We start from the raw sequence: 25,592 nt of genomic DNA on the forward strand, positions 1-25,592 counted from the left end.
TGCCTTGGCACAACATTACTTACTACAGGATCATACTGACATAAAGCTGTCACTATGATTCAGTGACAAAAATGATTCAGTGACAAAATTGATTATAATTAACAAGTAATTAACTTGTTTACATTCCAAGAAACCTAGATATGGCAAACAACGAAGGGGGCATGATAGTTTCATGGCAGTTTCTATGGAATTTGGCAAACAGGGCAACCGGCAAAAAAAGTGCCCCCCCAACATCAAACAATGGTGACCACATCAATGATAATGCTGCATGAGTAGATCAATGTAGTTATATATGGTTCTTATTTACTCTTTTATGTTGATCTACAGGCCAGCAAAAGAACGTTCACTTTCCTCCATGCTCACACCTCAGCTGCTCACCACCTCAGTATACACAGCTCAGCTGCTGAAGACTCTCATATTACACAGCTCAATTGTTGCAGAACTTCACAATACACACCTTACCTGCTGCAGAGCATCGTGAAACACACCTCAGTTACCGCATTTCACAATATGGCGCTCAGCTGCTGCAGAACTTTATAAAACACAACTTAAGACAAGTTCATGCTTCAGTTATTTGGTCAGTTATTTCCATCAGTGATTGGGAGCCAAAACCAGGTGCGAGTCAAAAGCACAGAACAGGTGCAGATCTTTCCATTATATCTTATCTTTGAGTAGGCTTTACTACTGGTTTTGTCTCACAATAAAGTCTCATGCAGACATCCGTGAGATACCGGACTGGCATTGCAGGAGTGCACGGCGTCATTAGTTGCTATTACGCCGTGCGCTCCTGCAATGCCAGTCCGGTATCTCACGGACCATGTTCCACGGATGTCTGCATGTGCGCCCAGTGGGCATGCTGCGGCCCCCAAAATGCGGGCCGCAATGCACAAACGCCAACCGCAGGGCAGCCGCAGCAGATCGCGGGCCCCTTCACTTTAATGGGTCCGCGATCCGGCCGTTCCGCAAAAAGATAGGACATGTTCTATCTTTTCGCGGAACGGAAGTACAGGATGAAACCCCATAGAAGCACTCCATAGTGATTCTGTAGGGTTCCATTCCGTGATTTCGTTCCACAACTTTCCGCATCTGCAGATTTGCGGACCCATTGAAGTGAATGGGTCCGCATTCATGATGCAGAATGCACACGGAACGGTGCCTGTGTATTGCAGATCCGCAAATGCGGTCCGCAATACGGCAACGGGCAGCACATGTTCGTGTGCAGGAGGCCTTAACTCATGGAAATAACTGATCAAATAACTGAAGTGTGAACTCAGCCTTAGCTACTATAGACCATAACACACAGCTCAGTTGCTTCAAGACATTATAATATATATCATCTGCTGCATAATGTCATAATAAAGAGCTCAGCTGCTGCAGAAAATCATTATTAGGCTTGAACGAATCGATCTTCAGATCATGGTCTTGTTTTAAAGCTTAGATTCACAGCTTTGAAACAAAACCTGGCTCATATCTCTAGTCTAAGAAAGATCCATTAGTAGCAAGGACATACATATAAAATATGTTCTTAGCAGGGAAAGGTTTAATGAATGCCTTCCTTACACCGTGCAGCACATAGTGTCATGTGTATCTTTAATCCTCCTCCCCTGTATCCTCCACTTTGGCATCTCTATTGGGGGAACCAGAGAACAGGAGACAGAGGTGAGCAGGAGTTAAGCGATACATACTGCCCTGCAGTGTAACAAAGGCATTCATGAAATAACTAATAACCATGCAATCATACTGCATTCTGGGCCCCTTCCTTTACAACTGGTCAATGGTTGGTAGAAACAGCCCTGGATGTTTTATAGGGTCCCTTGATATGACTGCATATGCAACTTTCCATGTAGTAAATATATTTAAAGATATATATGGACCTGAGATTCTATATGTTCAAGCTAGGATTTATCCATAATTGTAATAGGTCTGTGCCTATAGGCAGCTCTGGGAAAAGGGGTCCCTGCTAAAGGGAGAATTTCTGCTAATGTATATATAAATTACTTATTAACATCAGCATTGAACCCTACTGCATTACATAAATCAGATTATGTATCTCGGAGTGAATTTTGACTCCTCCAGCATAATTGCTATCCGTGACCCGCACCCTGTGTTTACATTCCAGTACAAGACTCCCAGGGAGCGTCTGTAGCATCAGATCTCTGCCACTCCTTCCCCTCCCAGCTGGAACATCATAGATCCAAGCAGGGCCTGGCAGCCTCATTAGTATTTTCTTCATGAATACTAATAAAAATGTATTGGATATGGGTTCAGGGAGAGGCCCTCTTCCAGCATAGATATTTTTGTAAATAAATTATTTCAAGTCTTTGGTGGGATTTGAACCCCAGAACTTCTGTAAGGCAGGCAGAAGAGTTATCATTACACTACAGACCTGCTCTCTGGGCAGGGCTGAATTTTCTTTGCTTAAAGTCTCATGCACGCAGCCATTGCCCGGCCCTGGCCATATTGCAGCCCGCAAACAGCAGGTCCGCAATATGCGGGCACCGGCCGTGTGCTCCCAGCATCATGGATGTGGACCCATTGAATGGCTCCACAATCTGGAGCTGCGGTGTGGAACGAAAGCACGGAACCCGAGGGAGCACTATGGAGTGTTTTCATGGTGTTTCTTTCTGTGCCTCAGCACCGCAAAAAAATAGTACATGTTCTTTTTTTTTACGGTGTGGACAGATCACGGACCCATTCAAGTTGAACAGGTCTCGATCCATCCCAGGCACCGCGCGGATGTTGCCCGTGCATTAGGGACAGAATATTGCGGTCCCTAATGCACGGAACAGCTGATCAACGGCCGTGTGCATGAGGCCTAACCCTTTCACCTTTCATGTTTTTTAACCTTTCCGGGGCAATAACTTTTTTACTTTTCCATTGACATAGCCGTATTAGCGCTTGTTTTTCGTCTGACAAGTTACACTTTTTAATGGCACCATTTACTACTCTGTATGATGTAGTGGGATGCTGGAAAAAATCCAAATGTGGTGATATTAGAAAAAAAAACCACAATTCTGCCACAGTTTTTTGTTTTTATGTCCTTCCCTATGTGGTAAATCTAACCTGTTACTTTCATTCTTCGGGTCAGTACAATTACGACAATACAATATATATATAGTTTTTCTTGCATTTTAAGGCCTCATGCACACAATTGTTTTTTAGGTCCCGATCCGAGCCGGTTTTTTTGGCGGCTCGGATGGGAACCCATTCACTTCAATGGGGCCATTGCACCGTTCCGTGGCCCCGCAAAAAAAAAATTTCTATTCCTCTGTAACGGACATACTGAAACGGAATGCACATAAAATCATTTCAGTTTTTTTGCGGACCCATTGAAATGAATGGTTCTGCATACAGACCTGTAAAAAAAAAAGGAACGGAAAATAAATACGTTCCTGTGCATGAGCACTAATAGAAAAAGGTCCTGAATGGTGATTACATCTATTAATTCAGAATTATGTATTTGCAATGGGTATGTATTAATATTCAATTACTTTTTTGGGGATATTGCAGTAATCAGGAATATATTAGACATGCTACATAAAATTTAAAGTACTGTAACTAGGATCCAGAAAAAATGTAATATATCAAAATAAAATAATTTCAGAAAATTATGTACTACATAACTTAGGATAATACAATAATGTGCATTCTTTTATCACTGTCCACAGATATGCTATTTAATTAGAAAATACATGAATGCATACATTACAGACATGAGAATTTCAACATTTCCAGGAGTCGAAACAGAGTCTGCCAACTGTTCAAGGGATTAATTGTGTATGTGCTCAGCTATTATCACTGCCCAGCACAGATCGGCTAGATTATGGAAATATGGCAAATTAACATTTTTCTCACAGTTCAGAGATTTGTAAACTGGCTACACTCCCTGTAGGAGTTTAGGGCTCTGGGGGAATTGTACTTTTTGTGACAAGAGATGCTGTTCGTGGTTTAATTATTCCTTTAGAGTTGTTTATAGGTCTGACAGTATGCGGAAATTAGAAAACAAGTGAAAATCTGTAAATGTTAATATCTCACACAGGTAAACATTAAAGGTTGAGATATTCCTGTCTACTAGAATCAAGGCTGACGGAATCGGCATCAAAGCCATATACTTTTCATGTAACAGTCCTGAAGCTCTGCTGTAATAAGTCCAGGACTATATGGCAATTCTACAGAGAAGAAGTTGGTCAAAAAGTCATGAAGATTATTGGTAAGTGGGTCACTCCGTTCCCATAGGGAAGTGGCCCAGGCAAATGCTTCACTGAAGAAGAGGGGAACCAGGAAAGCTACCTTGGGACAATCTCTAGGACACTGATGGGTCAAGTACAGTAATTCAAAGTGAATAGTACATGACATGACTTGCAATCCCCCTCATGGCGTGGGGGATGCAGAAGATGCAAGCTGAAAGCACTGGAGGACGACCCTGGCGGAGGCAATGGTGCAGACACAGTGGTTGGAGGTGATGTGTCAGAGTGGCAATAGTCAAAGTGTCCAAGCAGGCTGAGAAGGTATTCATGTACTGCAGGAGTTGCTTCTGGTGACGATGCTAACCAATTAGCTCCTTATATAATACAGCTAGTCCCATCTTGGGTGAGCCAGCGTAATCCATGGCCTTGGCAAACTGTTACTCAGTGGGTGTGAACCACTGTGTCAACGGAACAGATTTCCGATCCTGGCAGTCTCCTGATTTTCTACCTTTAAACCTTATAATGGGATATGGACTTCACTGTGGGGAAACCACCACAGCATTTCCTCATGGAGTGGTCTCTGTTTGGTTGACCGCTGACCCAAGGGGATCAAAAGACACCAGTGTGGAGCACCGAAGGGTTAGGCATAACAATATTCAGGAAAAGGCTGAGGTCAGTGTGAGCAGACTACATGCAATCTGATGAACAATCCAAGATCAGAGCGAGTAGGTCAAGGTCAGTAAGGAAATCAAGCAGGGCAGATCAGGCAGTGAAGGGTCAAATCCGGGAAACAGGCGAAAGTTTATACACGGGCAAACAAACGTAATCAGCAAATCTCTGCAGGATACCAGCAGACTAGAACCTATTGCTTAGGCATATGGGAATGATTACAGTGCGCACGCTGGCCCTTTAAGAGCCAAGGGGGAGCCCATGCACACCCTACGGGCAGAGTCAGAGAGGCTGGGATGGCAAGCAGGCTGCAACCTGTGTACAGGGATAGAGCTAACCCGTCGGCATAAGAAGGAGAGCAGGAGGCGGGTTTAAGGCACTGGGACTCGGAACACATGAGCAGAGCAGCAGTGGTCCCAGGCCTCCGCTATGGAAACTTCACAGTTGGTTTGTGAAGTCTGTCCCTCTACAGAAAAATGCCATAAGTTCACACGACAAAATAACAATCCATGACATAGGCACAAGAATCCTGTTGATGGGGTGCACATCTGTTGTATGGCACAAACAATTTTCCAAGTATTTCCAAAGACTGCACCTAACAATGTTTCAAAACACCACTGCAAATCAATCAATTGCTTTTAGTTGGTGGAGCTCACACCAGGGTGAAGGCGATCAAAGCCCCTTTACATTGGGCAAAGATTGGGCCAATTAATGGGAATGAATGCTCATATGAATGCTTGTTCCCGATAACTGGCCCATGTAAAGGAGCCACCAATCACCAGTGTAAATAGGGGATGCGCTGACAGCAATACGCAAAGGAAGAAAGATCGCAATAATGATCAGGTGGCCCTATTTATTTTGCATAGGGCTATCTGAAAGAACCTTTAAAGGGCATCTGTCAGCAGATTTGTCCCTATGACACTGTCTGACCTGTTCCATGTGCACTTGGCAGCTGAAGGCATCTGTGTTGGTCCCATGTTCATATGTGTCCGCATTGCTGAGAAAAATCAGACTCTAGGGGCCAGGGATGGACTGGAAACAAAGTGGAAAAAAGTGGAAAAAAACTAAAAGTGGCCCTATATTGTATGTGTTTTCAAATTGACGGTGGGCCAACACAAGTAGACAAGAATAACAGAAGTAGGAGGAGCAGTAATACCGTAGTGCAGCACAAGATACAGGCCCAGCAATACCAAATACCACAGTGCAGCATATAATACTGCCGCCCTTGCTGCAGTATTCAACTGTATCACTATCCTAAGGGTAGCAATAAAACAGTTGTATTCAGGAGGGCATCTATGGCCGCAAGAACCTAATGCTTCTAGTATTAATTAATGCTGAGAGCATCAGATAGTTATGTACACAGCAGGGCTTGGGCAGCCCTCTGGGCATCAGGCCACTGGGAAATTTCCCAGTAGGGTCTATGGCCAGTCTATCCATGATGGAGGCGTTGCCATTAGACCTAGAGACTCTGCTCTCTCTGTAACTGCCACACCCTCTGCACTTTGATTGACAGGGTCAAATGTGATGACGTTTTCATTGCCTGGTCCTATCAATCAAAGTGGAGAGGGTGCGGCAGTTGCAGAGAGAGCAGAGCCTCTAGGTGTAATGGCAATTTGCATACTGCATATTAAAGCATAATTTTTCTCAGCAATGTGGACACATATGAACATGGGGCCAACACAGATGGTTTCAGCTGCCAAGCGCACATGTAACAGGTCAGCCAGTGTCATAGGTACAAACCAAATGACAGATGCCCTTTAAACAAGAGCGGGTCATCTTGTATATCGTCGAGAGTTGCTCATTTTCTGCTGGCACTGGTATGAATTCGCACTGGCTAATATAAACACTATGGGTGTCATTTATCAAAGACTGGCTTTTCACAGCCCCTGTGCTGTCAGAGGATGCGCATAGTTTATAACGATGTGTGCTCCTCATCATAAATTACGCGCATCCTCTGGAGCATGCGCCTCGAGTGAAATTCTACTCTACTTCCTGAATAGAGTAATTTTTTTGAGAACTTTTATGTTTATGAATATGCTGGCACCGGTCTGGCCCCCGCCACTGTGACAAAAAATATTGGCACACAGGTGTTTAAAAAGTAAAATAAAAGTAAGCTTTTTCCTTTCGCATTTATCTGAAAGACAAAAGTTTGTATCAATTTATACAACTCAATTTCGAAAAGACATGCATAAAGGCAAATTGCACTATGGGTCCACAGTAAAGTTCCATCCTGCTCTTCACACTACGCCCTGTGGTTCCTCAATATGGCATAAAATATATGGCATATAATGCCTCCCTGTGCCTACGTGGAAAACTGATCACTATGATGTCACAGCAGGCTATGGGGGCCACATCTGGGATTTGTGTGATACAGACTCCCAAATATGGCCATGTCCGTGAGACCTTAATATTGAATACTTACCAACTTTGCAGCTGGTAAATTCGGGAAAAACAGGCCCTGCTCTGGGACTGACAAACTATGCAGGACCACCCTGTTTAGGGTTTACATAAGCCCCACGCATTTTCAGACCGGGACAACTTCTGAAGATAAGGTACAGTCCCAGCCAATTCAGGACTGCTGGCAAATATGATTCTCAAAGTCATGTTTTCCTGATGTATATGCTATAAAGACATATGCCAACAAGAGATAGCTTTGCAGAGATACTGCAAAAAACGGATACTGTGCAGTATATGGGCGACCATAGTCAATGGGGGACATATGCAGCTGTAAGAGAAATAGCAAACCTTGGGGCTATACCGTTGGCCATGTTTCCAGATGTAAACAATGAACATAAGGAAGAACATAATATGATTGATAAATGAAGCAATGAGCAAGAAATAATCTTCTGTGTATCTCAGCTTTAGGCCTCATGCACACGACCGTTGAGTGCATCCGCGTCCGTTCCGTCATTTTTCACAGTTTAGCGGAGGTCCCATTCATTTCTATGGAGCTGTGAAAAAAAACTGATAGTCCGTTTTTTCTCCGCGTCCGTGATCCGTGATTCCAGTCCGTCAAAAAAGTATAACCTGTCCTATTCTTGTCAGTGGAAAACTGATAACGGACCCATTCAAGTCAATGGGTCCGTCAAAAAAAACTGATGCACAACTGGTATGTCATCCGTGTCCGTGTCCACGTCCGTTTTTTTCTACAAGACCTTGGTGCAATAAAATTACACTTTTCATTAACCTTCCTTTTTTTTCCCCTGTCAGACAAAAAAAAACGAAGACACAAGGAAACACAACTGAAGCAAAATCGGACACGGACCACTGAAGCCAAATCGCTGACAGTGAAAAAACACTGTCGTGTGCATGAGGCCTTAGGCTACATGCACACGACCGTATGTGTTTTGCAGTATTCAAATTGCGGATCCGAAAAAAAAAACGGATGACGTCCGTATGTCATCCGTTTTTTTTGCGGATCCATTGTGACAATGCCTATCCTTGTCCGCAAAACGGACAAGAATAGGACATGTTCTATTTTTTTTTTGCAGGGCTACGGAATGGACATACTGATGCGGACAGCACACGGTGAAAAAAATGGGTCCGCCTCCTATTCACAAAAAAAAAAACTGGAACGGACAAGGAAACAAACAACGTACGTGTGCATGAGGCCTTAAAGAGGCATTTGGACCAATGAGAATGATTATATATGTGTAGATACGCCAATAAATGTCTTAGGGCTCATTCACACGAACGTGTGAAGCCCGCGCCCGTGCTGTGGACCGCAAATTGCAATCTGTAATGCACGGGCACCGTCCATGGGGCAGGCGCATGGGGATCGCAGACCCATTCACTTGACTGGGTCCGCGATCCTTCCATTCTGCATAAAGATAGAGCAAGTTCTATCTTTTTGCAGTGCGGAAGCACGGAACGGAACCCCAGAAAGCACTCCGTAGTGCTTCCGTAGTGTTCTGTTCCATTCTGCACCATTCCGCATCTCCGGATTTGCGGACCCATTGCGGTCTGCAATATGGCAACAGGCATCACACGAACGTTCGTGTGAATGAGCCCTTATAGGTAGGGGTCATACTAAGGCCTCATGCACACGACCTTTTTTTTTTCCGTTTACCTTCCGTTTTTTTTAGTTCCGTATACGGAACCATTCATTTCAGTGGGTCCGCAGTGAGATCACAGAGTAGCGTAGAAGAGAATGGGGCTGCAGAGTGACTTGCACATTTGCAGCAGTGTTGAATTTTTTGCGATTCTGGGGTTGCGGAACACGTGAGTTGGTCTGTGACCTCATTCAGCACTGCTACACCGTGTTTCTTGGCAGCGACAGTTGTCGCCCAAACAAGATCACCTTTTAAAAAAAATCTTGAAAAACAAAACAAAAAGAATTCACCTCTCAAATTCTATTCAAATTCTAATATTCTAAAGTATCAGGAGACTGAAGAGGTCGGTACTCGTTCTGATTCTTTTTTATTATAAGATATTTGCTGTTTCTTTTTTTTTTTTTTTACTCTTGGACAGCCCCTCTATGGGCGCCAGCAGTTTTTTAGCTTCAGGTTTTGCACTGGGCCCAGGAGTTATACCGGCCACTGCCTCCATCATTTCCTTTATTCTCCTTTCCTTACCAGACAGCTGTTCACTTCATGCATCACTACCAGTGAATAAGTGCTCACCCTCCATCAACCACTGCTGTGTAGTTCTAGGGAAATGTCTCAATTCCCCAGTTTATCAGCTGTCATCCATCAGTGACACTGTATGTGCACAAAATATATTCATTCATTCATTATTCAGTACATACTGTACATCCCGAAGTCATTTTTTCTGTTGCTTGGTTTACATTGACCAGATTTTTAGAAAACTGCACTATGTGAATAAGGCCATTTTCACACAAGTGTATTCAGTGAGAGAAGTATTATGTCACTGTCCCATTGACATAAATGGAGACAATCATGCACATATGCAGTCACCTCTCCATTTGATCTTTGCCAAGATGCAGTAGGTGCTAGGTGAGGTCCCTAAGGCCCCTTTCAGACGAGCGAGTTCCACACATCGGACTCACAGCGCGAGTATGCGGCAGCTCCCATCCTGACCTCCCAGCACTGACAGCATTATGTCAGTGTAAGGCCTCATGCACACAACCATTTTTTTTAAGGTCCGCAAAAACGGGGTCTGTAGATCCGTGATCCGTGTCCGTTATTTCTTCCGTGGGTCTTCCTTGAATTTTGGAGGATCCACGGACATGAAGAATAAATCGTTTTGGTGTCCGCCTGGCCGTGCAGACCCAAACGGATCCGTCCTGACTTACAATGCAAGTCAATGGGGATGGATCCCTTTGACGTTGACACAATATGGTGCAATTGCAAACGGATTCGTCCCCCATTGACTTTCAATGTAAAGTCAGGAGTCCCTATTATACCATCGGATCAGAGTTTTCTCCAATCCGATGGTATATTTTAACTTGAAGCGTCCCCATCACCATGGGAACGCCTCTATGTTAGAATATACTGTCGGATATAAGTTAGATCGTGAAACTCAGATCCGACAGTATATTCTAACACAGAGGCGTTCCCATGGTGTTGGGGACGCTTCAAGTTAGAATATACTAAGAACTGTGTACATGACTGCCCCCTGCTGCCTGGCAGCACCCGATCTCTTACAGGGGGCTGTGATCAGCACAATTAACCCCTCAGGTGCCGCACCTAAGGGGGGTTAATTGTGCGTATCATAGTCCCCTGTAAGAGATCAGGGGCTGCCAGGCAGCAGGGGGCAGACCCCCCTCCCTCCCCAGTTTTAATTTCATTGGTGGCCAGTGTGCGGCCCCCCTCCCTCCCTCTATTGTATTAATTCCATTGGTGGCCAGTGTGCGGCCCCCTCCCTCCCTCTATTGTATTAGTTTAATTGGTGGCCAGTGTGCGTCCCCCCCCTCCCTCTATTGTATTAGTTTCATTGGTGGCAGCGGAGAGTTCCTATCGGAGTCCCAGTTTAATCTCTGGGATCCAGCAAGTGCAGTAGTGTTCAGGGATTTGGGCTGGAAAAAATACTGCAGCATGCTGCGGTATTTTGTCCTGTCAAATACTGTACAAGGGACGGAACGGAACACATCCTGATGCATACTGAACGGATTGCTTTCCATTCTGAATGCACTGGGACAGAACTGATGCGTTTTTTCCGGTATTAAGACCATTTACTGGATTTCAATACCGGAAAAGAATAACGTTAGTGTGAAAGTACCCTTAGGCTCCATTCAGACATCCGCCCTTTGGGTCTGTATCTGTTCCGCAATCATGCGGAACGGGTGAGGAGCCATTCATTTTCAATGGGGACGGAAAAGATGCAGACAGCACACAGTGTGCTGGCCCCGAACTTCCGGTCAGAGGCAGCTGCGGACAAGAATAGGCATTTCTAGTGGGGTGCTGGCCCAGTGTTTTGCAGATCCGCAAAACACTGCGGACGTGTAAATGGGCCCTTAGTCATAGGAAAGTTCAGCATCTGCAGGACTACATACCGGTACATGTCCCGGCAACCATCAGCGAGTACTTAATAGGTTTATCCCACAAACCGACAGCTGTTGCTAGGAGACAATTTTCCTCAAGAACAAATAGTGATGACGGCTCGCTTCTGACTCTTCTCATCAGTTCATAAATCAGAAGACATTCATTACAGGGAGGAGAAGTATAAAACGTTGCGCTCACTTAAAACCAACAACAGTCTTCAATGGTCACTGCCATTTGGACAGGATCATGGACCTTTTAGTATTGAAATAGTAAATATGTGAGCATATGGGGTTCCCATACTGACAGCATTTGTGTTGGTAAATTTGGGGTATTCAAGCTCCTACCTCAGGAATGTCCAATACTGAACAAGAAGAGACTCATTTCTGGGTGAGTTTTACACAATTCTGGCAAATATCAGACTGATGGCAACTATGGGTTCCCCCTACTGTAATCTATAGGAGTTGAAACAGACAAGGAAACAAAGGAAAAGAATAATGATTAGCTCCCATGGACATTAACAGCAAAATTCACTCTGCACATCACGGATGCGAACCCATCCACTTGAATGGGTCCGCAATCCAGAGCTGAGCTGCGTAACAGAGGCACGGAACCATGTTCTATTTTTCTGCGGTGTGGACGGATCACGGACGGATAACGGCTGTGTGCATGAGGCCTTAGGGCGGTTTTCCAGGAGGTCCCTGGAGGTTTATGTGGCACCCTAAAGATTTGCCAAGAGGTCTGACGTTTTCCAGGGAGCCTCTTGGATGTTCCTGGAGAATTGCAAGTACAGTGTAAGGGCTCATGCACACGACAGTATTTTGCGTTCAGTATACAAAAAAACTGAAGTGTCTCTGTGTGCATTCCGTTTCAGTATTTCCATACCGTGAAAATATAGAACATGTCCTATTCTTGTCCGCATATTTCCTTCTCCAGGCCACATAGGGATCCTGCAGAATACCATTTTTTTTGTGTTGAATACTGGCTTATGAACAAAGAAAATGAAAACCACTGCTGACTTTAAATCTTGAAAACTGCCCCTTTAAATCTCAAAATGGCAATTTTTCTGTATGTTGGCACGTTCTTCATCCTGTGTGGCTCCCCTAACATCATGTAAGAATAGATGGGCTTACTCCTGCTGACAGCTGGAAATTATACATATTCCCACTTCCCCTAAAATCCACCGAGGCCGAGAGGAAATTACATCTGAATTCATTTTTCAAATGTCCTTTTATTGCTGTGCCTGTGTCCTTGTCAGCAGCAGATTGATAAATTAGTTATTGATGACGGGAGGAAGCAGAGCATTACTATGTCCATTATCAGCTATATGTAGACAAGAGATATTTACAGTGATCACGCTGGCGAAGCACCACGGTGATGTCATAGCGCTGGGAAATAAAGACAGCACTGCAATACAAGAATAATGCACAAAGTGATGTCACAATAAATGGACGATGGTAATGTCCCAACACTGACATAAAAGCACAGGATCATTCAGAATACAAAGAATGTTGTCAAGCCCTTGAGTAAGGGCTTGAATTGTTTTCGGTAGCCCGAAACGCGTAGACAAGACTTTTTGTAAACTGGATGTGTTTTTACCGCAAGCAAAAATAAAAGATTTCCTTTACTGAAGTGGAGCCGGATCTTTGGACTTTTTGGATTTGTGTTTGCCCGTTTCCTGACACGGGCCTTCCGTGCTCACAGGTGAAGGTGGGGCAGGTGAGAGCTGCTGAATGTACACAATGATGTCCTAGAACAGGAATACCGTCACAGAACATGAACAGTAATCATAGTGATAACACAGCTAAAAGCTAGGGAACAATGATGTCACCAACAAGGGATAATAAACACAACAACATCAGAATACAAGGAAAATGCACACAGTGATGTCATAGAACAGTTATACTGTCACAGAACATGAATAATATTTATAACGCTAGCACAGCTAAAAGCTAGGGAACACAGTGATGCCACAATCAAGGGACAATAAACACAGCATCATAATACAAGTATAATGCACACAATAGTGTCACAGAAGATAAACAATAATCAGAGCGATAAAAGATAGGGAACATAGTCACAACACAGCATCATAATACATGCATAAGGCACACAGTGACATCACAGAACAGACGCTGATAAATATTCTTATATTGCTTATGACTGCTTGTTCTTCCTTAGGCACAAGGGTAGGGTCACATCTTTAGCACATTTTCGATTTCTTTTTCTGCACCATGAAAAAAAAAAAATTGGAAGAGCTTTGTTGGGGAACCAACTGCGCCTGACGCAGGGGCTGACTGGCAACTTTTGGCCCAGGGGGCAAGTAACACCCAGAGGCCCACTGAACCCCCCTCCTGCTTTCCCATTTCCCCTGCCTCCTCCTGACTTTCCCCCCTTGCCACTTTCGTCAGCCATGTAAATTACAACACAGGAAAACAAAATAAACTAGGTATGCTCCGATATATCGGCCGCCGAAACACATCAGCCCGAAAATGGAATTTTTGGTATAATGCCGAAAGTGTCATTTTCTGGCTGATACAGTGTTGCATCCGTGTATTCTCTCCACCCCGCTGGGCGCTGCTCTGTGTCCCCCCCCATGACACTTGATGACTTTTGCAGAAGAAACTGTACATTGTGTGGCACGGTATATGCTATATGTGTATAACAAACATATTTCATATGAAAACTTACAGTTACTTGGCTTGGCCCTTGGGAATCTCGGACGCCACTTCCACACTTTGGCCGGGGGCTCGGCGGAGCTGATGTGTTTTATCCTAATGAGAAAAATTTCATAATAAGGATTTGGAGAAGGGGCAGAGGGATAGCAGAGCAGGGAGAGCCGGTGCTGCTACTAGGGGGTCATACCATGGGGGAGTAATAAAGCCCACCATAATGCCCCCCCCCCCAGTAGAAATAATTCTCCTTATAATAGTGCAAAAAATACCCCCTTGTAATGTCCCCAATTGAGCTAATGTCCCCATAGTGCCCCCTATAATGTGCCAGTAGCCATAGGCCCCCCTATAATGTGCCAGTAGCCATAGGCCCACCCTATAATGTGCCAGTAGCCAGATAGGGCCCCCCCTATAATGTGCCAGTAGCCAGATAGGAGCCCCCCCCCTATAATGTGCCAGTAGTCAGATAGGAACCCCCCCTATAATGTGCCAGTAGCCAGATAGGACCCCACCTATAATGTGCCAGTAGCCAGATAGGAACCCCCCCTATAATGTGCCAGTAGCCAGATAGGAGCCCCCCCCCTATAATGTGCCAGTAGCCAGATAGGAACCCCCCTATAATGTGCCAGTAGCCAGATAGGAACCCCCCCTATAATGTGCCAGTAGCCAGATAGGAACCCCCCCTATAATGTGCCAGTAGCCAGATAGGAACCCCCCCTATAATGTGCCAGTAGCCAGATAGGAACCCCCCCTATAATGTGCCAGTAGCCAGATAGGAACCCCCCCCCCCCTATAATGTGCCAGTAGCCAGATAGGAACCCCACCTATAATGTGTCAGTAGCCAGATAGGACCCCCCCCCCTTATAATGTGCCAGTAACCAGATAGGAACCCCCCTATAATGTGCCAGTAGCCAGATAGGGCCCTATCAGTGACAGAAATGACAACAAAAGAATAATAAATAGTCTCAGTCAGACTTATACTTACCGCACCTTCACTGAATCATCCCCGTCCCGCCTCCAGTTCTGCTGATGTCTTTACGGCAGCGCAGCGACTTAGTCAGGCAGACGCGATGACGTCATCGCGCCGCCTGCGCCGGTCCGGCGGCCTCTCTGATAGGCTGCCGGCAGCACACCTCCCCTTCTCCCTCCGCAGCAGTAGGTTAGTACTATCAATAACAGCGGCGGCGGGGGCAGTGCTTGTGACAGTCTGATTCAGGGCCGGCCAGCCGGCCGTGACAGTGAGGCAACAGAGGCCGGGGGGGCAATTGCCCCCCTGCCCCCCGGCCCAGTCCGCCCCTGGCCTGACGAGTCCCACTGACCATAACTAGATGCGTAATTCTACTAAACAAAATACAGCTTTTTTGCCGTCATCTGCTGTCGCAGATGTGAACCTATTTATGTGTTACCTAAAATACACAAGTCTTTGACGAACCCTTCTGGGCGACCCATCGTGTCGGGTATTGACTCTGTTTGTTCACATATTTCCATTTTCCTTGACCGCATAGTTCACACATATGCTATCAATACTAAATCTTTTATCAGAGATACAGAAGATTTTTTTGTCAAAAATCTCCACTGTGAAATTGCCTGAAAAATGTCTGGTGGCATCGTTCGATGTCACCAGCCTTTATACCTCAATTGATCATACACGGGGAGTAAATGCGGTCATGAGATGTTTGGAGTATAGTGATTTCTTGACAGAATGTTGTGACTTTATTATTGAACTGTTGAACCTGGTCCTGAGACATAATTATTTTATGTTTGGGGATCAGTTTTTCTTGCAATTACGTGGGACCGCTATGGGGTCAAATGTAGCGCCCACGTATGCAAATGTTTTCATGGCGACTCTTGAGGAGGATCTTGTATATGTGTCTCACCACTTCAGCAAAGTGCTGGGGTGGTGGAAATACATAGATGACGTCTTCCTCATTTGGCAATTTCATGGTTTCCTGAACCAATTGGACAGTGAAATTGCCTTTACACTCACACATTCTGACAAACAGGTACAGTTCCTGGACACGATGGTGTCTATTGTTGGTGATAAATTGTCTGCTGACATTTTCACCAAGCCAACTGACTGTAACACATTGTTACGCTATGAAAGCTGTCATCCCAGACCCACCATTGAATCCCTACCTCGTAGCCAATTGCTACATGTGAAGAGAGGATTGTACAGGACCCTGAACGTTTACCTGCACGATATGAACAAAAGATCAATACGTTCAGACAGAGAGGATACCTACGAGGGAATATTTACAAACATCTGAGAAAGATACAGAATCCTCAGGGAATGGAAGCTAGAGAGAAGAAACTTAAATCTAGGCAGATTCCATTTGTCACCACATATTCAGAATAGAGCAAAGATGTGGCCATTATCCTAAAGAAACATTGGCCCATCTTAAAGAGCAATTTTCCATTGATTGAGGCCTTTTCTTCTCCCCCGCTTCTGTCATACAGGCGTCCTGCTATCCTGCGTGATAAGTTAGCGAGGGCAGACGTCCCCATTAAAAGAAAGGTACAAACTTTCTTAGGTCCGAGGAAAACTGGTTGCTTCCCGTGTCTGACCTGTGTGAATTGTCCCTATATGATGAAGGGGAATTCTTTAACACACCCAGGTACGGGATTACAATATGACATATGTCATTTTTTGACATGTGACAGCTCGTTTGTCATATATGTACTGCAATGTCCATGTGGTCTCCTCTATGGGGGGGAGACTACATGTGACATGAAAACACGACTGCATAATAATCACCGTTTCACCATTAGGCGCAAAAGAACGGATTTGCCGGTTCCTAAACACTTTGTTGAGTATGGTCATACTGAAAGTGAGTTAAAATGTATCATTATCGACCAAGTCCCAAGGGCTAGACGAGGTGGCGATCGCACTTTGACCCTTAAACAGAGGGAATTGCGATGGATACATCGTCTCCAGACCCTTAAACCACATGTTCTGAATGTCGAGTTTAAATGGAATATAATGTAATGTTTTTTTTGGATCTTTCATCTTGTAAGCTTGTCTCTCTCATTCGGTTCTCTGGTATTGTGATCACCTATGGTGTCAAACAATATATTTATCATGTTTTCTTTCTTTGTATTTCAGATTTTATTAGATCTGATAGATCTTTTCAAGCTCATCACAGCAGTGGAAAACGACAACGGCCATTCACAGTGTTTTTAGTCCCATATTAGGGAGCATGATTGGAATTGTATTCTATAAATTGAGATAAATGTACTGTGGATAAGTCGTGAAGGGAAGATTGTCCCTTATAGTTTCTAGATGAGGGAAAATGGGTGGACCTTGGTTCTGAGGATGTTGGGTACTGATTGCACTTGACACCTTGGTGCCATAATTGGTGGGTGGTGATGATCATTAAAGTGATATAACCACATAAACCACACCTCTCTTATTACCCTTTATTTTACAGAGACATTGTTTCCACATGGGAACGCATGAGTCTATCTCTTCCTATATAGACGGCTTGATACCCCTCTTTTATCTAGTAGAATTTTTTTCCAGTAGTCTCATGATGTGGTATACATGTACTAGACAATCCTGTCATGCCCCATATGTGACTCATTCATCCCCTTCCATGTCTGTCTTTAGCGGTGCCCTTTCGCCCTGGGTGGCTGTGGTTAGCCGGATTTTGGGACACCTTCTGGTTGCCGGGTTACGGCTCATGTGATATTATCATGTGATCTAGTGACTTGGTAGCGGGGTTGCCTCTTTCTGGCGCGTGACGTGCACCTATGGTGGAGGCCGGTTGCCTGTTCACGCCTTGCGTGGGGTTAAAAAAAAAATAATAATTTTTTAACTCACCTTAATCCACTTGTTTACGCAGCCGACATCTCTTCTGTCTTCATCTGTGAGGAATAGAACCTTTGATGACGTCACTGCGTTCATCACATGGTTCATCACATGATCCATCACCATGTATTAGGAATGCTATTATTTTCCCTTATAACCATGTTATAAGGGGAAATAATACTGATCGGGTCCCCATCCCGATCGTCTCGTAGCAACCGCGCGTGAAAATCGCACCGCATCCGCACAAAATAGAGCTTGCTGCGATTTTCACGCAACGCACAAGTGATGCATGAAAATCACCGCTCATGTGAACAGCCCCATAGAAATTAATGGGTCCAGATTCAGTGCAGGTGCAATGCGTTCAACTCATGCATTGCACCCGCGCGGAAAACACGCCCGTGTGAAAGGGGTCTTATAATGCGGATACTAATGAGCGTCTCCATTATGGTAGTGCTCATTAGTACAGTAGGACCAGAGAACGGTGAATATAGCAAGTGCTGGCTTTACTCACTGCTCCCTGGTCTTCTCTAGGTGCCGATCTCCTGAGTGGCGCGGCGGCACTGTCCTGAGTAGTAGAGGTACTTTTTTTGTTGTATGCTGCTCCCCCGCTCCCCACTACACTTTACCATGGCTGCCAGGACTTTAGCATCCCGGCAGCCATGGTAACCATTCAGAAAAAGCTAAACGTCGGATCCGGCAATGCGCCGAAACGACGTTTAGCTTAAGGCCGGATCCGGATTAATGCTTTTCAATGGGCATTAATTCCAGATCCGGCCTTGCGGCAAGTGTTCAGGATTTTTGGCCGGAGCAAAAAGCGCAGCATGCTGCAGTATTTTCTCCGGCCAAAAAACGTTCCGGTCCTGAATTGAGGACATCCTGATGCATCCTGAACGGATTTCTCTCCATTCAGAATGCATTAGGATAAAACTGATCAGGATTCTTCCGGCATAGAGCCCCGACAACGGAACTCTATGCCGGAAGAAAAGAACGCAAGTGTGAAAGAGCCCTTACTGTGGCAATCTCCACCCTGGAGCCATAGAGTTATAGTAGAGCTTCCCTTTGGGGCTCATGCACGCGACCGTAAGTATTTTGTGGTCCACAAAAAATACGGATGAGGTCCGTGTGCATTCCGTATTTTGCGGAATGGAACAGTCCTATCCTTGTCTGTAATGCGGACAATAATAGGACATGCTCTATTCTTTTGCAGAACGGACATACGGAAACGGAATGCACACCAAGTAACTACCAAGACTGAACGGACACGGAAAGAAAATAGGTTCATGTGCATGGGCCCTTACTGAATTTGGTGATGGAAGTCACAATACAAATAGAAACAAAAGGCACACTTCCAAGATAGATCACAGTGCAATCCTCTGTGCACATAGCAGCATATAGACAGAAACAAATGATGGTGGTTGTAATACTCTCTTTGCCCTCGCTCTCTCTCTATAAAGTTTACAATTTACAGACTATCTGCAGAACCACAGGCATGCAATAAGGGGCTTTTCAAGACATTATAACTGATGACCTATCCTCTGGATAGGTCATCAGTATCTGATTGATGGGGGGCCAACACCCGGCTGTTTGAGGAGGAAGTGGCACTGGCAGTAGCGGACATGTCCTTTGTGCTATGTGTATTTGTGGGGCTGTTACAGTGCGTTAAATATATTTTTCTATACAATAAATATATTGTTATTTCTTGTAATTGAGCAGTGGTGTATATGATTGGGTCTTTTCTGGTTGACATGTTTGTATCTGCGTTAGAGGCTCTGTTTGGGGCCTCTGTCACAGAATTCATCAGAAATAGCAAACTTTCTTCTCCGCTAAAGAAAATGTTCAGAAACAAACGGATCCCATTATAGTCAATTGGATCTGTTAGGCTCCGTTCCTGTCAGTTATGTGCCGAATCCAGCACTTTCATCATAGGAGCAGAAGGCCGGAAATAATAAACACTGATGTGAAAGGGCCCTTAGTTGCCCATAGCAACCAATCACAGGGCAGCTTTCATTTCTTGCAGTGCTCTTTAAAAATGAAAGCTGTGCTGTGATTGATTGCTATGGGCAACAAAGAAATCCTTTCTTTTTGACAGTTTTTTAAAAACCTGTACATACGGACAGTAGGACTACAAGTTCCAGCACACTGTCCAACATGCTGAGGCTTGTTGTGCACAGACAACGCCTTTGCACATTATTTTCTAGCCGTGCAGGTGTTCAGTCTTGAATTCAGTATACATTAGGGCCCTGGCAACCTGCTTAGCCGTCACCTGCCTGTGTGCCCCCTCCATGTAGGTCTGCCAACCTACCCCTCCTCTATATACTCCTACTACCCATTTACAATCCATACAGTGTCAAAGCATCCACCTCCGCTTTACCATTGACTCTACCAACTGCACCTTGGTTGTGTCAGAAAGGACATGCCCTCCCTCCCCCTCCATGTTCATTGTGGAGCCTCCTGGGCAGACAGCTAAGATGATCCTGGCAATTACACTGCGCTGAAAAACCTGGCACACTAGGCACTGCCAGGATGACAGGCCGGGGCTGAGAGACCTGGGCTTGGCTGTACGGTTACAGTGCCACAGACACTAGGGAGCCATTCAGAGAGGCAGACGCTCCACACATGGGCATCTATGAAAGCAATTAGAATCATAAAAGAGAAGACAATCCCCATAATTACAGCCTGTGCCCTGAGCGCCGCGCATAATGCAATGCAGAGGTTGTGTTATCAAACACTCATTATCATGTTATATAACAAAAAGGGTTAAAGTCCGGAAATAGGAGTCACCTGATAAGACCCTGCTCGGCGAAAATATGAAGGTCAGCAATGTACCTGCAGCCGGGGACAAGCCGCAGCGCCAGAGGGGCCACAGAGACGCGGCAGGGAAAACTTCAGGTGTTCCACCCTCCTCGCCTGACAGCTCCCACCCCAGCACTAAAAATACACAGGCCCCATTTACCTTCTAAAGGATATGAAAGCTGGCGTTTATTAAATGCCGCTTTCTCCTTAGAAGTCACTCTCCCCCTCCCATTTAATAATTGTTCTTTATGGAAAATGACAGTAAAAAAAAAAACCTTTGAAGTGGTGACATTGCAAGGATTAAAAGTCCCCCATCCCTGATGCATTGCTCCTGGAAATGACACTGTATTCCAAAAATCCTGTGTAGCGCCATTGGGAATATATTTTAAGCAAAAGAAAATATATATATATATATCGATGTGGTGTAGTCCATATATAATGGTGAATATATATCTATGGCATAGTCCATATATAATGGTGAATATATATATATATATACATACAACATAGTCCATATATAATGGCGAATATATATATATATATACACAGCATAGTCCATATATAATGGTGAATATATATCTATGGCATAGTCCATATATAATGGTGAATATATATATATATATATATATATATATACAACATGGTCCATATATAATGGCGAATATATATATATACAACATAGTCCATATATAATGGCGAATATATATATATATATACACACAGCATAGTCCATATATAATGGCGAATATATATATATATATATATATATATATATATACACACAGCATAGTCCATATATAATGGTGAATATATATATACAGCGTAGTCCATATATAATGGTGAATATATATATACAGCGTAGTCCGTATATAATGGTGAATATATATATACATATAGATCAATCCATATATAATGAAAATACGCTGGAAAATTGCCTCCATATTTATAAACAAATTGTCTCATTATCTTGAATAGGCACCAACAGCTTCAATGTGGGAAAGGCAATTAGTCGCATGTGATGTCATGGTTTATGAAAGAGAGGCGCCATGTCTTTACGCCAAGAGGGGCGAATGAACGACGGACTACATTTGCGATGACGTCACGCGACACGGATACTTTCAAAGCAAAACATGTAATCTGTACATGTTATCAGCCATAAGGCGAAAGCGTCGAATTGTACTGGTGACAGACAGACAGACAGATAGATATAAGATAGATATGAGATAGATAGATGAATAGGAAACAGATGATAGATAAATACTGTAGCTAGCCAGATAGACAGTTTTATACATATATATACTGTAACGATATAAAAGCTATAACAGGTGTAGTACACAATACTATACTAATATACAGTAGCCCCCAGGACAGGCATGCAGCAGACATCAGCAGCAGAAACTATGTATCACTGAAGGCAGATGTCAGATTGCAGCTGCCCTGCACACATAGCCGCAGCCAGACACACACACACAGACTCATGCGTGGAAGGTGCACTGCTTACCCAAAATCCTGGTCCATGGATTTGAAGAAGAATTTGTAATTGTGCACAGGTCTGTTGCTGAGGACATTTTTAAAATCTGCTAAGGTGACTTTTTCAGGAGACACAGGCAGTTTCACCAGATAAGGGGTTTCTTCTTCATCTATGTGGTAGATGATTTTAGTCTCAGCCATGAGCAATGAAATGTCAAATGGGGGGTAGACCCCCCCAAAATTGCAAGGCTCCCTTCTTCTGCAAGCTGTATCAGGCTCAGGCACAGAATGCTTCCAGGATCAGGGTAGAAAAATGGAACCAAAGTCTGGATTTTTCCCCTGCCAGTCACTCAGTAGGCTTTCACAATACACTGCTCTCAAAACAGGAAGGGAGAGATGCAGAATCCTGAGCTGGTAATGCATTGTGAAATGGCTGCTTACAGGACATTCTGCTCCCTGCAGCGCCCTCTAGCTGCACGCGGTAGAAAGGCAGCCATTACTTTTTCTAGAAGTGCTGATTTACCCTGTCCAAAATAAATAAAAGATTGTTTCAGATTTCCTTTAGTCATCCTTTTTTTACTTCTTTCTCTGTGGCATTCCTTAAAAACTGGTATTTTTCTTTCTTTTTTTTTTTTAAGAATGGGATTGAGAATTATTGGTCAGTGAATTGCTGCAGCTTTCAACTATTGTCATGCTACACTATATATCTGTTGTGCGCATTACCTATAAAAAAAATTACTTTTTTTGACAATTCAGACACTGACAACTCCATAGCAATATCTGAAACTCCACCCAAAATGAATCAGAGTGAAAAAGAATAAAGTGACACCCAGTAAACAAAACGGGTAAAAATAAAAAGGCTGTACAGAATTAGGCCTCATGCACACGACTATGTATTTTGCACAAAAAACGGATCCGCAAAAAAATATGGATGACGTCCGTGTACATTCTGTATTTTGCGGAATGGAACAGCTAGCCCCTAATAGAACAGCACTATCCTTGTCCGTAATGCAGACAATAATAGGACATGTTCTATTTTTTGGTGGCACGGAAATACGGACATATGTAAACGAAATGCAGACGAAGTAACTTCCAAAAAAAACCTGAACAGACACGGAAAGAATATACATTCATGTGCATGAGGCCTTGGGGTACATTCACACGACAGCAAAAAACATCTGTGGCCGTTTTCAGGACCGTTGCGGTCATTTTTTAAACAAGCAGTAAATAACAGCTGTCAAAAAATAGAACATATCCGATAGACCAACAGCCGGCACATAAAGGGGGCATTTTTAATGGCCGTTTTCTTTTTAAATCTGTTTTGGCATTTTTAAGGTTTTATTTGTCACTGCGATTGTACCCTTAGAAAACATGGCTGTTTTCTTTTGAGAACAGTGCCACACCTGTCCACAGCCCATGTGTGATACTGCAACTTAGTCCCATTTCCTTCAATAGAAAGGAGCGGAACTGCAATATCAGACACAACCCATGGACAGGTGTGCAGCTGCTTCTACACAACATCTTCAGGTATAGTACAAGGAGAAGAACACACCTGGAAAGAAAGAAGACGAGTGGGAAGAGGAAGAACACATATAAAGTCCCAACCTAGTATTTCTGCCAGAAGACCATAAGGGTACAGACACATGCACAGGTTTCCTTATGCAGTTTAAGAAATTATAAAGAGTAGTGGATCATAAAGGGAAAGAAAGTACAAAGACAGTTATCCCAGGGATAACTGTCTACAATTTCTGCAACACCCCCATAGGGAACAGGAAGGGTTAGCAGTATAGGTACGCGGACAGGGGGCCTCCACCATCAGGAGCCCTCCCTGGGCTGAGGTTTTAGGATAGGGGTAGATTTAGGGACAAACACTCTTGATTTTGGCCTCCATAAATGCATGTAGAAACCTGACTGTGTGGGCATGTCCAAAAATGATGTCATCTGAGGTTCCATAATGGCATGTGCCAGCTGCTTGCCTGCACGTAGTTACTATTGCCTAACCAGTGGTACCATAAGAGTTGTAAGAATCATAATAAATGACGTTCAATCCCTCCATTCACAAGATATTGCTAAGGCACTACACACATTCACATCTAGAAGGAACCAGCATTTCCCATAATGGGGGAAAGAAGTAGAGAAGCAGTAGAGAAGTGTCTTCAAAGAACCTTCTAAGGCTTTGCCAAAGACACTCGGAGAACAGATAAAAGGGCAATAATCAGACAGAGCTGCATAGAACCAAATATAGCAAATATCTATACCCTAACTCCAGCTTCTCCAGGATCAATACCTGTGTGTCAGTCACAGATAATCTTCTTTTTCTCACAGTTTTTCTTAGGCTGCATTCACATTGCTGCTATTGATTCTCCTATAACAGAGCAGAAAAACAAAAAGAACAGAACAACCGGTTTAGGCCCATAACTGAAACTAACGGTGCCAGATGGAAACCATTGACTATAGTGTTAGTATTTTGTCTTATATTTTTGATGGAATCTGCAATGCAGACCTCGAACGAAGCCTCCGATGCAGATGTAAACTGAACCTTCGTTGCTTGTAGATTAATCATCTTGTTCTTGGTGCAAGGGGAAATCATCATACATTGCCCTGACTTATTGGTGAGGTTGTGCTGGGTCAATCTGAGCACAAAGAGATGTAGTGTAAAGTATGGGGAATTGATAGAGTAGCAGCCTGAAAAACTGACGAGACAGGAGGTGTTTTTTTCAAGTACCTCAAACTTTCTGTGATGCTTAGACTATCATGCAGGTCACCGGTGGTAGCTGTTCTCTTGTAAAGCAGTGCTGGGTCAGATTGGGGCTCCTTCAGCCCACCAGAGGAGATGGTCTTGAGGGCTGTCCCCATAGATACAGACTATGTAACATACACTTTTAATTGCATTTAATATTTATCATGGTGTACACAGGACACATTGTCATGGTTCTTTATGAAGCCTCCCATAAGTAATAAATTAAATACACCCTCATGATAAGTAGTTGGCTCCAAAGTCAGGTCCAAATGGGGTTGTCTTCTGCTGGCTTGGGGCCCATTACTGTGATAGGGCCTTCTGGGAATCCTCTAATACCATGGTGGACCAGTCTGACCCTGAAGCATAGAGGGGAAAAAAAATCTGGTAGATTAAGAAAATGAATGTGGTGGCCATAATTATGTGTCCTAGGGGTGACTATGGAGGTGACATCCTGTTCACATGACTTCTGCTACAATACAAGCAATTCTGTTATAGAGAACACATGGAGGAACCGCACATAAGGCAAGACCCTGATACACAGTAAGAGCCTGAAATCGGAGTGCTAGTAAATGCTAAATAATTCACATTTTATAACTCCAACAAGTCATCAAACAAGTCATTTCCATATATAGTACAATTTTGGCCAGAGAGAAATCTTTTAAGTGCAGCCAGGATTCAAAAATATTTGTCCCAGGGCATGGAGCAGGCTTGTCCCCTGTAACCTGTATGTAAGGAAGGGATGGGGAGCTCTACTGCTACATCACTTCTGACTGTAAATGTGATCGTATTATTCTCTATTAATGTCAAATAATG

General features: G+C 43.9%; 1 protein-coding gene across 2 annotated transcripts in view; it reads right to left on the bottom strand.

Annotated features, from left to right (window-relative positions):
* The window catches only part of LOC122926787 (segment polarity protein dishevelled homolog DVL-1-like), a 152,673-nt gene that overhangs the window by 115,103 nt on the left and 11,978 nt on the right, over nucleotides 1–25,592 (bottom strand). Inside the window, exons 4-6 of one of the 2 annotated variants that reach the window (XM_044278270.1) lie at nucleotides 24,765–24,885; nucleotides 24,327–24,672; nucleotides 22,071–22,563 (exon numbers count right to left, since the gene is read on the bottom strand). In XM_044278270.1, the coding sequence (XP_044134205.1) occupies nucleotides 22,071–22,240 (170 nt within the window). In that variant the 5' untranslated portion in view covers nucleotides 22,241–22,563; nucleotides 24,327–24,672; nucleotides 24,765–24,885. Of the gene's footprint in view, nucleotides 1–22,070; nucleotides 22,564–24,326; nucleotides 24,886–25,592 lie in introns of both variants that reach the window. The other variant, XM_044278271.1, reaches the window with a different exon arrangement.

Source organism: Bufo gargarizans, chromosome 2 (genome assembly GCF_014858855.1).
Source record: "Bufo gargarizans isolate SCDJY-AF-19 chromosome 2, ASM1485885v1, whole genome shotgun sequence".
NCBI lineage: Eukaryota > Metazoa > Chordata > Amphibia > Anura > Bufonidae > Bufo > Bufo gargarizans.